This window comes from Harpia harpyja, chromosome 11 (assembly GCF_026419915.1).
Source record: "Harpia harpyja isolate bHarHar1 chromosome 11, bHarHar1 primary haplotype, whole genome shotgun sequence".
NCBI classification, from domain to species: Eukaryota; Metazoa; Chordata; class Aves; order Accipitriformes; family Accipitridae; genus Harpia; species Harpia harpyja.
The window spans coordinates 38090776-38108486 of NC_068950.1; the positions used below are offsets into that span (position 1 = coordinate 38090776).

General features: G+C 40.0%; 1 protein-coding gene across 4 annotated transcripts in view; it reads left to right on the forward strand.

Moving 5' to 3' along the window:
• The window catches only part of ELAVL4 (ELAV like RNA binding protein 4), an 83523-nt gene that overhangs the window by 296 nt on the left and 65516 nt on the right, over positions 1–17711 (forward strand). The window contains exon 1 of one of the 4 annotated variants that reach the window (XM_052801759.1): positions 16890–17119. The exons of 1 other annotated variant lie outside the window; for it this stretch is intronic. In XM_052801759.1, coding sequence (XP_052657719.1) covers positions 17072–17119 — 48 coding nt within the window. In that variant the 5' untranslated portion in view covers positions 16890–17071. Of the gene's footprint in view, positions 1–16889; positions 17120–17402; positions 17551–17711 lie in introns of those variants that run through there. 2 more of the 4 variants (XM_052801757.1, XM_052801758.1) reach the window with 2 other exon arrangements.

Below are 17711 nucleotides of genomic sequence, written 5' to 3' on the forward strand. Positions count from 1 at the left end.
CTCAGCCGTTCGGGCGGCGGACCCGCCGCGGAGGGTAAATCCTCCCTCGGGGCGTCGAGCGGGGCCGTTCCCGGGGGCGGCGGCGGGTCGTGTCTGCCGGGTCCGAGGACACGCTTCGGGCCGCCCCCGGCGTGGGGGTGTCCGGGTGGTGCTGCCCGGCTGGGCTCGGGGGCGGCCGGGCCCCCTGCCCCGCACCGCCCCAGGCGCGTTTCATCCGCTTCTGAAGAAATGTTGTTTTTAAAAAAGCGGCAGTTTTGCACGGTGTTGCCTAAACTAGCATTTTTTTGGAAGGAAAAGATATTCACGGGACTTCTCTTGTGCCCCGAGCTCGGTAGCTTCCCCTGGCTGCTTTGGTTTTGCAAGGGGGTGCTCCGGGCTTCGCAGCCCGGGGGTGCAGGCAGCAGCCGGGGGGGGGGGGGGTGTGCAGCTGTACGGCGTGACGCTGCCTTTGCAGCTAACGACCTTTAATGACTGAGTCGGTTTAGAGGCTTGATTGCATCAAATGTGTAAGAACCAGAAAGAAAAGGTTAAATTTAGCGGTGTAATGGCTCTGTGCAAATGGTTTCTCTTTATTTGGGTACGTATATACGTGGTGGCGAATTTAAGAGTGAGTTTCAGGCTTAATCTAGTTTACTGTGATTAGCACAATTAGGTGTTTTTAATTAAAATTTTTACCCATGACAGTGTAGTTTTAATTGCATAATACTTACTATGGAAGTTAGCACTGGATTTGTGCCGATAGCATTTTTTTCCCGTATAGTAAACATTCCAAGATATTAAAAGGGTAAATTTGATATAGTTGAAACTTTTGTTTGCTTGCTACTCCGTATAATATAAAAAAATGGCATTGCTAAAGTAAGTGTTATCAGTGAAGACGTGCGTTAATATATTTCTCTAAATATTTTCTCTGAGTGCTTTTTAAGTGTGACGGTACATCTTGAATAAGAGGCGTAGACTCATACTGGCTGTGGAGACTTGGAAGTAAGACTGCCTACGGTGATAAAGCATCTTTTAAATTTCACCAAAGCAAGAGTAGGATAATTCATATTACATTACTTGTTCAATTTGTTTATCGGTTCTTAAGCAGGTCTCCCACTGACTTCGTTGGAAGGTCATTGTACACAATGGCACCCTCAGCACCATTTAAGGCTTCTATTGTCTCTTTGTATTAGTAGAAGGCCACATAATGCTATTTAACAGGTACATTGGAGGTTTACTTTTGTGCCAACACTTGGCCCTTTCTTGTAAAAAGGGCCAGGGAGAGCAGTTGAGAGTTTTTTTAATAAAATTAAAGCAGTTCCCGTTTTTTTAATTTAAAAGCTCCGGAACGATACTGGAAACCTTAAACAAGAACCCTGCTCTAGTGGTTGAGAAGCAGAACCTGCAACATATTCAAAGCAGAAATGAAATTGATAGTCTAATTTTACTATCCACACTGAGTGACATACAAAATAGTAAGGAAGCCTAAATGATGAAAAGTAAATTAGATTTTTAAATTAGGTAATGTTTGAAGATGTTAGAGTATTACTACATTTATTTCGTTGTTAATGTTCTGAGATGTTTTAGGAAAAAGTAAGGAAAGATAAATCATACCAAAATAATTTAAATGACATTTTAAAAAAAAAATCAATTACAATGTGAGGCTTATTGCTATGCAGAGGAAAAAGCCTTTGCACAGAAATAAGCCTTTTACTTTACTCCACCTATTGAACAGAAAAATGTAGACTAGGGAGAAAGTGCTTGTCTAGCTTTGGCAGTAGAGAAGCCTGGGAATGGTCTGGGGAAATGGAGATTGCTGCACCATTCCAGTTCAGCGTTGCTAGTGAGATACATGGCACAGGCATGTATGTTTTATTTAAATTTTAAAGGGGTTTTGAATCACAGTTAACTTTTTTAGCCATATACAGGAAGGACTTTTTACATATTTTTGTCTTGGTACAAAGAAAGAAATGTGTCAAATTTAGCAGTTTAAAACGAATTACTTTTAATGTGTGCTATGGCATTAGTTTAGTTAAGACTGCTTTACAGTTTCAGGATACCCTAGTTTTGCAGAGGAAGAAAGGTGACGCCCTACAGCCATAATAGTCTGAAAGCTACAGGCAGGACAGCAATCCAGTGGTGGCCCTGCAGCCTCTAACTTTAAAAATGAGCATGGGAAAAACATTGCTGCAGGCAGTGAACTCTTCCTGGGTAGTTTAAGGGTTACGTTGGGCTAATGTGTAGTGATATACCAGAACAGAATTTTTTTAAAAGCCTGTCAATTTCTATTAAATGTAAGAGTGTATTTTAAAAAGGAGAATTTTGGTTCCACATAGCTGCAGAAATAACATTCTGAAAGATGGTTCCTGTGAAGATTTTTGTTAAGCAGAAATAGTGAATGTGTATCTCAATAGGGCATTGGGTTTCGTGCCAACACTGTGTTGGGGAGAGGCAAAAGTTGTTAATTGCAAATCATTTTGCAGTTTGTATTCTGGGGTTGTGGGTGGGAATTCCTTTTTTACCTATTTTTATTTTGCCCAGGTGTATCTGGGATTATTACAGCTGGGGGTCAGCAACTTTTTATTAATTTTCTAGAAACAGATGTGTGGCAAATAAGTTCCTAAATAATTCTAGGTAGTGTCAGCATTTTTCTTTGCTTGTTTCTTATCAGCATTAACTAACTGTTACTGTTCAAATCAGCCTGGTAACAGTTTTGAAGAATGGCAAAAGTAATGAGAATGGATGTGTTTTCATGGAAGGGTAGTATATAAGAGGAAAGAAGTAAAACCTTAATATTGCCAGTTAGAGTCCCATTATCTGTAACTGCTTTTTGGCCTTAAGGGAAGTTCATACCTAACAGTAAAATCTGTAAAATCGTATCATATTTTTATACTGGTCTAGTTGCCTGGATAAAAGAAAAACATGCGGAGTACAGCATTATTGATGTAGCAGTGTATCAGGATCCATTTGTAGTAACTGTGTATTTGTTCAGGATGAATGTGGGGATTGTATAATAATTATAATTCTGGCCCTGTGAGAATAATACTGTCCCAGGCAGAAAAGAGTGTCTCAAAACTAATGACAAAATATGCCTGTCGTACAAGTTAAATCTCTGTGGTATTTTCTTCACTTTTGCTCAGTTTTTGAAGAATTTGGCTGGAAGAATCCTGCATTCAAACAACAAAGGAGTGCAAACAAGATGCAGGATTAAAGAGCAAGCTGAAAAATCATGACTAAACTCAGTAACAGTGACAAAATAATTGTGGTCACTTCCAATTAGTCTGTTTACTTCACAGTACCAATTCAGATTTTTCTAAGAAAGTATATAAGCTGGTGGTTTTTTTAATTAGCTCTCCTTGATTTTTCTTACATATCTTAATTAAAAGTTTGGTTGTAGTTGTTAATTATGATGTACTTGTTTAGCCTTTTGTTTAGTCTTTGTTCTGTTTATGAATGCTGCCTTCGAACTGCATTGCTCTTACTCAAACATCTTGCATGATAGTTTTCCTTGGGGGTTACGGAAATGATAATCAGCCTTATGCTTGCTCTGTTTCCAGGTGCCAGTAAGAGAGACTCTTTGGAAATGATAGCTCAACAAACAGACATTTCGTGTTCTACCGTGACCTAGTCCAGTTTGTCAAAGATTGAATTTTAAAGCATTAAATTGCTTATCACTAGCCTGAGCTGTTGGTGCGATTTTCATGTTTCCCCTTTGGTTGGACTTCAGAGTTCTGGTGTCAGTGGGGTTTTTTTGGTGTGGAAAGAGGGTTATAGTGGAGGACCTAAATGTGTGTTGTACTTCTTGCACCCTTTTATATTTTATCATTTTGTTTTTATCCCCGAACTGTTTGCAGCAAGTACAGCATAGAGGCACAGAAAACTCTTAACCTCTCACGAAAAGAAATATGTCAAATATTACAGCATATTACTGGATTCAAAAAGCAATTGACTTGTAAACCAGGCTTGGTGAACCATTTTATTCACAATGTCTTTTCATTACTTATTCAGATAATTGATGTAGTGTTTGAAGTCCCTGAAGTGCACAGAAGCATCTGCAATTTCATTGACATAGTAAACTATTTTTTAAAAAAGTAACGTACTTCTGTATCCTCACAATAGAGAAAATATGCAGCTTTTGTTCCATAATGATTTAAAGTTAAGGCATGGGAGTTTAGGTTTGGGATTTCCATAAACTAAGGGGTTTTCCCACCTTTCAACAGTTGGGTTTTAGTACTGAAAAACAAGTGTAGTTTCTGTGTGGGTTTTGGATGACTTCAGTAAAAATAAGTGTTCTGGTGCTTCCCCCCAGTTATAAAAAGTAATAATAGTAAATGGTATTATTTGTAAAACTGCTGATACTTCTCCAGTTTAAGAATACATTGAACAGATGCCTCCTATTGCCATCCACTTCAGTGTGTTTACTGGTGCTTCATACAGCCTAGGTCATATTCTTGTCTTCATGTTTCTAAGTGCTCCTATAGTCTCTTCCTTCTGAATGCAGTCAGCTGCTCCCTGATTTGGTTTACATGCTCTTAGTGTCTCCCTCGGGTTCTCTCCATTCACCCGTCTTTCACAACAGTCTCTGCAAGCTTTGTTAATCAGCTCATCCATTTGCATTAGAAGGTTTTTTTTTCCCTGTGCAAGAAAAATTATTTGCACCCCTCACTGCTTGCTGTCATTGCTTGGTTTGGAGCAAACCTGTCCCTGCTTCCTAGTTTATTATCAAATTTATCACTTGCTGTACTTCTAGATAAAGCTATGCTTTTCTGTGGGTTTTTTTGCATGTGTGTCCATCTATGTTATCTGGCCCCTTGCCTGCCTTTATAAAAAAAAAAAGCTTACTTTTTCTTCTTGATTGATTTCTTCCACTTGGCTCCTTTCATTTTCTTCACTGACTAGTAGTTTTGTCACTTCTGGGATTTCATGCACTATTTCCAACACAGTTGACTTTATTTGAACCATTGTCCTCCATACTTCCATGCAATGTATAGGTAGAGTCTTTGCATCTTCTTGTTGTTAAGTTTGTCTGCCCTTGTTTTTTAGGTCTTTTTCAGTTAGGCGCACACGGGCTTGCTATAAAATCAATATCTAAATACTTTCTTATGGGTAATACATAAACAGTGGATTTCCTGACCTCCCCAACAAGCATGTTCACTGTATATGCTTTTGTGTTTACTTTCTCTTATGAGTGCATAATTCCAAATTTCTTTTAGCAAGTGTTTTTACACCCCAATTCATGAATCTTGACATCTTTGCCAGTTTCTTTAGTTGCAGTAACCTGTGTGAGGCTACCTTTGACTAAGCTGTTGCTCATTGCTTATGCAGAACCCCAAATTCTCTAAGGTATATAAATATGGTTATTGTTTAATAGAAATGCTTTTATTGGAGGAGGTTTCTAGGTCAAAAGAGAAGGCCTGGCACCCTTGGGGCAAAGAAGACTTGCCCATCTCCTGTGTGCATTGCCCACTAAAATTTCAAAACCTCATCTTTCTGGAGGAATTCTCCTACCAGATACAGGATCTGAAAGCCCACCCTCTGCTGTAAACCTAGCTGTAGGTTACAGAAGATTTACCTTGCCTCCTCATGCATGCCAATTTATGGAAGTAATAATACCCCAGCTAACCTGCTTCAGCTTGCCAAGGGATATGATGAGTTACCCAGTGGCTGGCTGTGTGCAGTTGCCTGTGGGTTTGCAGAAGAGTGGCTGCTAGACTGCTTATGGGGGATTTGCAAACAGGGTTTGGTTGCTCCAGTTCGGGTTGTGCTGTAGAGCTGTATTAAGCACCCATGGCTTTGCTAGAGAGGTTATTACTGTTTCTAAACGTGAGATTAGCAAGCTTCATTTACAGAAGTTTTGATATAAAGTTGGTCTGATGCTCAGACTCCTGTTTCCAGGCCTGTCACTTGCCAACAGTTTTTAATTGTTGCTCCTCATTCAAGTAGCTGTGTATTTGAATAGCTTTTGTTTGGTTTTGTTCCTAGTTTTCTAAGAAAAGTCCTTATCCTATCCTACTTGTCTGTTGGTCATGTATTCCCTGCTTAATAGCTTTCTAACCCACTGGCAAGTCTTGAATGGATGATGGAAAGGTGGAAGTTTCAAAGATGCTAAACTACTACAAGCTTTGCAAAATCAAACATTCAAGAAAAGCCTTAATTTGAGCTCATCCCTTAGAAGGGAATTGCACAGCAGCAAAACTGAACACTGAAGCCTTAGAGAAGCATTGTTTCTGTGGGACAAGGTTCCTGCTAGCAGCCTTCATATGTGGGAGATTATTTCTCTCATGCTATGATGAGAAGAGATAAAGCACTTTGTATACACTTACTGACATCCTAGGTAGCATCGCATAATCCAGGCAATTTACTTTTTGGTTGAATTGAGATGCCTGTTGTCTGTTGGTGTTTGCAATACTAGCCTTTCTGTTAATGTACTCAGTGCTGAATTTAACTGCTTTAAGGAAAACTTCAGCTTTAATTATGTCTTGGAAGAGTCATTCAAATCCTGTTCCTTGTGAGTTTCCTCTCGCTCAGTGCTCCATGCTGTGGTTTATACTTGGCTCACTGGAGCTCTTCTCAGACTCTCACGTAAGCAGAGAGCTTGTGGCAGCACTGGGACTATTCTCTGCATCTGTACTTTGACATGGCGGCAGCCAGATGAAATTAATAAATACAATAGATGAAAGTGGTCAGGGGATCAAAGATGAGAAGAGATTGGTAGAGAAGGAAAAATGGCATTTACTGAAGTTAGTAGCACATTGAGCAGATTGGTTTGGGTGGTTTGTTTTGCTTTTTTTCCATTCTCAGGAGGGAGCATGGTATTTGTTGGCCAGAAAAGCAGATTCTGGAAGAGTGGTGTGCCTAGAAATAGGACTAAACTTGAACTTGCAGAAGGATGTCTTGGACATGACTGCGTGTTTCACTCCGTGCTGGGATGTATCCTTACTGTCTTGTAGTCCCTCTGACCTGCATAAATCTGCTGTGTAGGTTGCTCCTGCGGTAGTCAGCTAAGGGATCTTGGAGTCCTGAGTAGGACCTATGTGTAGGTAGGACGAACCTGCAGAAGTGTCCACCAGGCAGTGTGTAGTAGTGTGTCTTAGTAGATATGTGATACAGAGGAAGGAGCAAGAAGATCAAAAGCAACAAATACTGTATACTTGCAATGTAGTTCCATGTCATGCTGGGTACTTTCTAGTCCATCAAGTAATTTACACTGGCTGTGAATAATGTCAGGAGGTTTTATTCTTTCACATGATTTGTGAAGCCTCTCTTCTCAGTAAATCAGAGTTCTGTGGTATCTTAACACTAACAGGACAGCCAAATTTCCCACTTCACCAGTGGGACCTGGGGAGGAAGAGAAGTTGCCACTGCACATTTCCCGCAGCTGGCAATGTGACTGGAGGAGTGAGAAACTTGCTTTCCAGCCCAGATATCTTCCTCTGGCAGCAGAGAGGAAAGAAACTGATGCCAGACTTCTCTTCTGTCTTGTCCTCTGCTGTTATGTGGGGGAAGATATTAAGGTCAGCCCCAGGCTTCATGTGCTGTGACAGCGTAGGTTGTTCCCTTTACACAGATGGTCTAGCTAATGAGAGTACATTGCTGAACAGAGTTCTGAATCAGGGTTATTAACACCCAGAACTAACTACCCTTTATGGAACCACATAGTTAAAAGAAATCATCTGTAGTACTAGAATGCTGCATGTAGTACACGCACTTTTTGTGCATGTCAGTGCATCTAACCAGTCTTACCCTACAAATGTTTATGACTGTCAGAAATCCCAACCCTATACTCAAGAGATGTATTATTGGAGATTACAGCTGGAGGTATGCAGTCTATTGTCTGTTTTTCCATTCACTTTCTCAAGGGTAATGTAGTCTCCTTATGAAGTGAAAGGCTGGGTTCTTTCCCCTCTGTGCCCCAGCCCTCAGCTTAAATGGAGCACCTGGACCAGGGCTGGTGGTGGAGGCTGCAGGTGGGACTGGTCAGGGCACTGAAGACCCAGGAGCACACCTGGCAGTGGCGTGGCCCCAGGTCTTCCTCCTTGCTTGCCTCCTGGAATCTCACGCTGCTCTCTGCAGATCATTCTACTGGAAACCTGTTTGAAATGTTGCCAGGTTATGTTGCTTATGTAGTGTTGAACAATGCATTTGGGATCCTGTTGTAGTATGGGACTGTCATTGGCTGACGTGCTTTTTTCTCCTTGCTGTTAACCCGTCAGCTCTGATGCTCGGCAGTCATGCTTTAACAGAATGGTTAGCCTGAGCTTGTGGACAGGATAGGGAAGTGCTGATGAGCAGATTGGGTACACCAGAGCATCTGGCCTGTCTGTCTTAATCTGAACCTTATAAGCAGTCTCTTGTGTAGAAATAGTGAAGATTTTTCTGGTTTCCTAAATAGCTGAATGAAGTAAAGCCTTCATTAAGCTTGATTGCAGTGTTTTTAAAATTATTTCTATCAGGGTCTTATGGAAGCATTTGGCGCAAGATATTACTGTGTACACTTACAGGTTGTTTTTCCCAACGTTCATTTTTAGTATCTGGTCTTATTTTGGTTTGCATAGTTGATGTGACTGTATCTGTGAGATGTTTTTTTCCTTCATTCATTACTTAAAAGCTTATGAAACATGTGCAATAGTGTCTAGTTTTGACAGATTTTTTTAATAAATTACTGTTATGATCTTATGATACAGAAGGAAAGGTTGGCCCTGCTTTCCACATGGAACAGCAACTGATGAGATTCAGGGAATTCATTACTTGAGGAAATTTTGCATCTGTTGGCAACATGTGCAGAGCTGCAGTCTTTATCATGGAAGTTTTCATTGTCTGTGGTGGTGTGGGCACAGGCCATGTGTATGGAGGCTCTTGATGATGAAGGCTGGAGTCTTGAACTTACCAAGTCCTGACTGATGCCAGTGGAAAGAGCAAAAGAAAATGTTTGGTTTGTGTAAAGTAATCTGGGTTGCTGAGGAGTGTTATGTGCTAGTAGGAGTTTCCTAAGCATCGAAGTCTTCGTGCTCTAGCATATGGCAGCTGAGAAGTGACAAAGGCAGGAATAGATAAAGCTGTGTCATCATCCACCAGCCTGGGATAGTTTCTGAACCAGCTGAAGAGGGTGGCTTCCTGAACAGATGATAGCACCTAAATAATTGGCCTCATTCTCAGTGTTGACCATCTTCCAGTTACTAGTGAGGTCAGTGGGAGTAATTGGTTAATAGTTTCATTGTCTCTTAAATTTAAATAGTGCCATTAACCTTAAAAGGTCATGAGCTGAAATTTCTATTACCAAACCACATCATTTTGTGGTGTGCACCTATACTATCTAATATTTTGATGGAAAGCAGAATATTATCCAGGCAGTAGAAACTGATGGAAATAATCTGGAGAAAGAGACAGTACAGACATGCTGTAGGGATTTTGCCAATTGTTGCCAGGAGTTGAAGTTTTCTTTGTAAAATGTTCCACAATCTGTGGTTTTCCTTTACCCACAGAAGTAGGACTTCTACCACAGCAGAATAAAATTTAATCTCTTATTTGACACCATTTTAAAAAGTAAATGTGTTCTTTGCTCACTAGGGGTATGTTGGTTATCATTGCTCTCTTGAAACACTTCTTGAAGTGAATTTTTTTTACTTGATATATGCTCCTGTAGGCATTGGGGCTATGGAAAATGTTAAAAATAAAGGCCTGTTTCGTTTATTAGGTGAGTTTAAAGTTCCTTCATTGTTCCATGTCAGAAGAACAATTAAGTTTTATCTGAGCAGAGCAGGGTGTCCCTAGATGCAGGTTACAACGCATCCAGTGATACTATTAAAAGAAAGATCGTTTGTTGTTGCATTGGGGAATCCTTATAAAACATCAGGAAAACTGCCTGGAAGAATATAAATGTGTTCAAGCAATGGAGTGAAATACTCTTAAACTGCAGGGTGATGGCCTGTAGCTGGATAGGTTTTCAGAGTAGCTGTTCTGATGTGATTGTTGCTTTTCCCAACAGTCATAAACTGGATGTACTGGAACCCTTTTTTTTCTTGAGGCTTCTGCTGTTTGGAGTTATGGTCCAGAATCAAAGCTTCTGTTACTAAAAGGAGCTTCTAGCCTAGAGTTCATGAAATAAACCTTGGCGGGTTTTTTTCTTTTGATAAGATGCATACATGGCTTACGTGCTTCCAGAGGTGTTAGGCTTTTCCCATGTACAGACCAACGTAGTCTTGCAAGATTTGCTTTGTGTAGCAGTTACGGGTGCATTTAGTGGTGACATTGTGTCTTGGTTTGTGACCTGTTTCCCTGGATTGAAGCTTGCCTTCCTTGAATTGGTACTTGTACTTAAGAACGGCTATGTTGAGTTACACCAAAGATTGCACTGTGGTGGTAAGAGCCCCCAGTGCAGCTGAAGTTCAGGTAAGCTTGCATCTAGGTGAGCATCAACTGGAGACCATCTGCCTTGATCACCTGGTCAACCCATGGTGGGATTGGTCTGACCAAAGATGGACTTTCTACCTGAGCTAGGCTCCCTTGGTGGTCACTGGAGATCTGCTTAACACATAGCCAGCAAAGTCAAGGGTGTGATTTATTTTGCTCTGAAAGAGATTTCTAGAGCAGGACAGATGAATTGTGCCTTGGAAGTGACCATTTCCCATAACTGCCTCTACAAGGGGGTTTGGAGAGACTAGCTCCCCTGCAGATATGTAACATTAGGTGGAGTCATCCATGCCACCCCAGGACTGGTAGAGCTCATCCTGTCACGTAGAGTTCTTGTCCACAGACTGGAAAAAACCAAAAGCAGCCTGGCTACTGCTTCACCTCTCTTGCCTACCTGCCTATTGAGTTAAAAGTCAGTCTGAAGTAGTGAAGAAAACATATTGCCTGTAGCTGTGGAAGAGGCAGTTCAGAGCAGAAGTAAACTTGCTCTTGGGTGCTAACCTGCCAGCTTCTCCCCCTCAGCTGTACAGATCCCTTGAAACCCAAGCACCAAATATGTATTGCTTAGTAATGGTAACCAAAGTTATTTATTAGGAAGTTTAGCCTTCAAACAATTTTTATAGCTACTAACATATTTTGAATGGGTTTCTTTTTTTAAAAAGTGCTAAAAATACCCATTGTTCTTCATCTGCCCTACTTTAAAGGAGGCTAAAAATCGTCTGGTGAGATATGTCTGACATTTTGCAAAGAGGAGTTTAAAGAAAACCATGAATGCACATGGATATCTGTGAGAATTGGGTAGAAAAACCTTAGGGTGTCCTGACCAGTCATTCAGATCCCAAGGCACTAGCTCCATGAACTGTAGAGAGCAAGAAGAGGAGCCACAGATGATTTTTTTTGTGTTTTGCTACCTTTCTTTAGTCCCTTCCTGCTTGTGTGTCAGTACGGAGGGTTCAGAGTTAGAGTTGGTCCTCTCTTAAATACTGTGTCTGCTCTGTTTTTTCTACCTTTTACCCTCTCTGTATTTTACCTTCTTTGTTCTTCTTATTGTTATAAAATTGTCATTTCTGTAATCTAAATTACACACTGAAGAGTTGTATGAGCCATGTTCATGAGGGAGCTGTTTATCCTGGAGTTTTGGAGTACCTTATTAGGGCAGCTTATTTAACCCTTATTTCTCAAGGAGTAGAATAAAATAGATGTACACAGGAAGCTTCTCACAAGTCCTGAGACTTGTAAATACAAATGTAAGCCTTGGAGCATGAGGCAAGCTTTATTTAGTTAAGTTATTTTAAACTTTCTTTTCTCCTTTTAAGCACCCTGGGTTTGGGGATAGGTTGCATGGTGGGGCTGACCCAGATGTAATTGTGAGATTTTTTTTTTTTTATATATGAAATTGTAATACTTATTTACATTCTGCCTACTGTTACTAAAATACTCCATGTAAGTGCCAGCTGTTCTAACGAGAAGTAATTGGGACAATTAATAGCTCTTGACACTTTTTATTGTCTTTATTCTCTTTTGTATCTTCTCTGGTTCTGCATCCTTCCTGTGTAATTGCAAGTTGCAGGAGACATAACCCTTCTGCATGCTGCTTGTCCGTCTCCTTTGATTCCTGCTGTACCTCTTTTCTGATCCAGCCACCTCACACTCTTCCCCAGATCTTTTTCTGATGGCTGTCTCAAAGCTTGGAAACATCAGCACATTAATCCCCCTTTCAGGTTTTTATCTTTGTTCTCGTTATTGATATTATTTGGCCTGAGTGCAAGGCGTATAGCACACTGTATTACAGATTGGTTTAAAGCAAATCCATCAACTCTTCTAAAATTAGGCAATGCTGGTTGAAAGACCCCGTTCACGTTTTTTTTATGACGGTTTTTTGTGCTCATACATAGGCACATTAAAAATGGCTGAACTCATGTAAATCTCCCTGGTAAGTCTAGACTTCTTCAGTGTCTAGGTCCTTTCATTATTTACAAGTAAATACATTTTAAAAATGCAGTCATAAATCTTTGAAAACGTCTTCATTTGTGCTCAGTTGAAACTTTGCTAACTGTATTATACAAAATTGACAGCAATGTAGAAATGTTTTAACTCTCTGTAGGTAGGGTTGAATCCTGCTTGTAGTGATAGGAAAGCAAGCTGTGGAATTTAGGATGTCTGATGTTGAATACAAGTTTTAATCACTAAATTTAAAAGGAAGAAAACCAAATCAGGGGACTGAAAGCACTGAAATGTATGTTCCTGAGCCAAAAGTAAAAGAACTGGGAAGAGGGAAAAGAATTTCTGGTATCCCTTATTGCTGTATTAACATTTTGTTTACCGAGCATATATGCTGCCTTTTGCTTTTTAGTCTTGCAGCACTGACTGTGGGTTCTTTAAAAGGTATTGAAAATTGGCCAGGCAAGATGTAGTGTGTGACCCAGTGGATGCTGTATTTTGCAAAGTGTTAGTGAGGAGCGTGGAGCCAAGGTGCCAAGGACATCGCTGGCCTTCGAATGTGCTGGGCAGGTGCTGAATCATCTTCTCCAAAGCCTTCTTGCATTGTAGCAGAGATGCTGGCTCACCTCCCCGGTTGGCCTGTACCCTGACATTGACAGGAAGCCATGCCTAAGTCTTTGTGGATGCCCAGCTTCTAGTTTTGAAAATGAGGATGTGGTTCCTATCACTAAGACTTCTCTCGCCATCAGAGCTATTTACATCTGTTCGTTACCTCTGTGCTCTGGTGTGCCCTGGAGAATTTTGTTCCAGTCTCCCAGTGTTCAAACATAAGTATCCACAGTGGGATTTGCAAATACACGTCTTCAGAAAATTGGTGTGTGATACTTAGAGCAGCTATGCAGCATCCAAATTACACATCTCATAAGGCATGAAAAAGAAAGTGGGCAAGCAACATTAAATAGCATATTTGTGCAAAAGCAGCTGAAGTGTGATTTCTGTGGGAACTGTGACTACTTGCCTGAGCTTCATGTATCTAAATTCCTCATTTAGGGTTGTAAGTATATGGGAGGGGGTTTTGTCTGGTTTTGCATTTAGTGTCTCTTCATTCCAGACCTGTTTAAGGAGCTAGACCTCTAACTATTGTTTGATTATTTTTTTTTTAATTATTATTCTCTTCCACCCCCCCTTTCAGGGCACAGATCAAAAAGATGGTAATTTTTCCAGGTAGATCCATGGCATATTTAATCTCCCCAGTATCAGGAGGAATCTCAGTGCACCAGATAGTACATTGCATCAGCAGCAGAGCTTGTACATCTTGTCGGTGTAGTCCACAGCAGGGGCAGAAGAGGAGGCAGGGACATGTTCCTGTGTTCCTGAGAGGATTATCAAATAAAAGAAACTAATAAAAGCTCCAAACCACATCAGTCATCTTTTTCACCTACTATTTCCTCAAATTTTATGGTATTTCAGCCTTTTCTTTTTTGTGGGTAGTGTTTGATTATTATGACTGTTACGTATTTTGTCGTGAAACCTTAAGAATTTGACTCTTCCTCAGATACATGAATTCACTAACCTTAATTGCCCGAAGAACATTTTCAGTGTCATGCAATGCTGCTTGATTTCCACGGGGCAGTTTGTAGGGTGTTTTGTTTTGCTGGTTGTTTTTTAAACTATTCAGTAGCTAAACAAACTATGTTGTTGTTTATGTATGCATTTGATTGTGAGCTGTTCAAATAACAGTGGAAAAAAACCTTACTGTATAGGTAAATAACCTGTTTAGCCATGTTTTTTTCCTCTACCCCCCCTGGTCCATCCCATCTCCTGCACACATGTACAGAGAAGGGCAGTCTGCTTAATTGGACTGATGGGGGTTTTTTGTTGTTTCTGTTCTCTTTCCTGAAGTCTGACTTTGGGTTAGGTGCCATGAACAATTTGGCCCTAGCTTTTCCACCTGGGTTTGTGACTTTTGGCATCACTGAATTGCATGTTTAGCTTTTCACATTTTCTTGTCATTTCATGGATGGTTTTAAAATAGTTCATTTCTTCTCTGTGTACATTCGTAAGGGATTTGCACTGCTTCGTGTTCCCTTTTTCTTCTGTTGCTCTTTTTTAGTTAGTCATGCAGTGAATTTGCCAGTGATATAGGTGGTGGAGGATATTTTAAATTACTATGAGGTCTGCTGATGAAAAGGCTATGTGTGAGCTCAGTGTTGTTAAAGATAGTGTTGATGCGATATCTTGAACTGGAGACTGTTTCCGCAGAGGTTGTTGAATTACTGCATAGGGCAAACCCTAGTGCTTGCATTGTGTAATGTCCTTTCCCAGCCCATTGTCTTCTCTTAAATCATTTTGTAGTTCAAATCCATCTCTTACTCTCACATGCATCTCCATTGTTCCTCATCCACCTGCACCCTCCCATCTGTCAAACAACAACATACTCTTTGATCAGAATTAAATATTAACTTTATGATAGGAATGTCTTGGAAAAGAATAACTCGGTTCTAGGCATAAATGTTTAGTCCTCTGGAAGAGTGGAAAATGAGGTGATAGAAAATGCCTGGTTGTAGTTTGCAGGCAGCAGCATTTAAATGGTTTGCTATAATCATATTAGGATAGAATTAGAGTTCTTTATTTTGTACTGCATGAAATAGGGCTGTTACTGATCACTTTCTCATCCCTCTTGTTTTGATGATTGTGGTGAAAACTCGAGCAGCAAAAATCACAGGAGTTCTGCAGCAGTGCACAGAGAAACTAGTGTGAGAGGATCTGAGTTGGAGTTTTGTGTCCTTGCACATGAGAGCTCTGGTGCTTCCCTAATAGACTGAAAATGAGACCACTGCTGCTTTATAAGAGGTCTGTTCCAGCCACATTGCTCTACAGCTTGGCAGATGGTGGCATGTGAATGGTTTCATATTGATTGGATGGATTTGCCTCAGGGTAAGAGGAGTGTGGGTCCTTAAAGATGCACTTCTAGTTTTATTTTTTTTTCTTTTTATTGGGGGGGGGTATATTTATAAAACACTTCTCTTTAAATTAGAGGAGTGTATGGTAATCAAAGCACTGAAGTTACCTGGAAATAAAAAGTCCTTAAATAGATTATCACAAAGACCAAAAAGCCAAGAATGCTTATTTACTAAATGATTACGTTTCTACATTAGAAGAAAGTGACACTTTTAATTAGTGTTCAAGGCATATGGTGAATGAGAAAATAAGCTTATTTCATGCAAACAGAAATCGATGCAAATAACCTTTCTCCTCATATAAAAAGGGATGACTTGAAACTCAATACATATTCAAGAAGGTTAAGTCATTACTGCATCACTTTAATATTAGTTAAAGGCCAACAAAGAAAATCACTACTCTGCATATACTTACTCAGCAAGGATTGCTATAAATGAAAGAATTAGGTGATGGTACTTTGTAGGTGATAAACCTGAAGAAGCCTTTGTCCATATAATGCATTTATTCTTTAACCTCAGTAAATAACATTTTGGGTTCTGCCTTAGCACAGGTGGTTGCCAGAGATGCCTTAATTCTCCAGCAATTCATCCCAGCTGGTAAAGACATTTTGTGATGCTCTTTGTTTATTGTTCTTTCTCACATCTCTGTTTTGTGCCTCGGTCCTGTAAATGTTGTTTGTAAATCCTTCGGTATGAAATTACTTTTCAAATGTGTTTGTACAGCACCTGACACAAGGATCCCAATCTCATTCAAGCATCTGGGTGTTGCTGTAGAGTGTTGAGAGAATTCATATTTTTTTAATAGTAATGGATGAGTCCTTGAGGTATTTGACCTTAAATAAAGCACAAAAACCCCTGAAACTTAAATAGCTTGCAGACGTGTAGGAATGGGACAGTTTAACTTGGGAGACTTGGGTGATGTTGAAAACTGGATCCTTTCTATGTATTTCAGCCGTGTGCTCTGAGGCGTGCAGCAGTGGTTTCATAAATGAATTTAAGCCAAAATACGTCATAGCAGTATCTTATCAAGTTGTTTTCAAATTTGCTTGAAGGTATAGGTCCAACAGATTCTACCCACATGTGAATTATTTACATGCTGAATCTTGTGTTTCCGTGAAAGAACGCTGTTGTGCTGAACTTAATGCTAATTTTGTTTCTTCTGCAGTACAGACTATTTCTATGGGTGTGCTTTCCCTTTTAATTACACTTTGTTCTCAGAACTGATTGGATTTTATCATTTAGTTCATTTTTGCTGAATGAAGTGCTCCTGCATAAATTTTAAGGTCCCTTTAAAAAAAAAAAATCAATGGTAAAAGTTAAGTGGTTTTAGGGGGTTTGTGCTTGGGTGTGCTTCTGGAGAGGAAAGGGCGTAAAACAGTGCAAAATATTTTTTTTTTCCTCCTGCTTGATAAGTGTAGGGGGGATTTATGCTGTATATCACAACCAGCAGCTATTCCAAGAAAAATCTTTAAGATGGTTACTTGAATCTGTGTACACTGCCCACCTGGTGGTTATGGAGTGAACTGTTACTTTAAAGAATAGTTTAAACAACAGCCATGTTTGGGGCAGGCTAATCTTGCAAAGAGAGCAGTACATATAACAGGAGTCTACAGTGTGATAAGGGGAAAATTCAGCTCACTGACTAGATGTTTTAATGTGCGAACTCTAGGGAAATAACATATTGACTATTCTGTTGTGCGCAAGAAAATTGAAGAACCCTTTGCAGACAGAGGGCTTGCAAAGGATTCTTTCTGTTTCTCTTAACCAAAATCTGTGGCAAGATGTTTGAAATCAGCAGGACGCTTAATGCTGCTTTGTTAAATAATGAGGTAATATTTTGTCACTTTTTCTGGGCAGCATCTGTTTTTTCTCCTTTTTCATATGTTTGTGAAGGATTCAGTTTAATCTTATGAAAGTAAGATTTTTTTTTAAAAAATCATTCTTCAATTTATTATTTTTTCCTTTTGATGCTTTTGGAGAATTGGGTTGTCTTTTATTTGCGGTTTCAATCGGCTGCTGTTGCCTAGGACATTATGCCACGTAAGGCTTCTAAACTGCACAGAGTAGGTAGTTATTAACGCTGAATTGGCTTCTGGTATAGTCCATCTGGGCTCTGTATGAGAGAGCTTGCTAGCGGCTACTGATGCTAAGATACCCGCAACCTTTGGGATGTATGCGTGGTGGAGAGGGGCTCAGTGATATGAGATCACTTCTTTTAAGGGAAACTGTCATTAATGAGTCAAGAAACTGCTCATTTATGGTAAGGAGAGGGAGGGGGGGCTGGGAAACAACCCTGTGATTTCATTTTGATATTGGATTAGCTGTTTAAGACAAGTTTCTTTTTGTGGGGGAAGATTGCATTAAAAATATGCTTTGCTCAGGGGCTTGCTGGCTGATGCTGGAGAGACTGTATTGAGAATC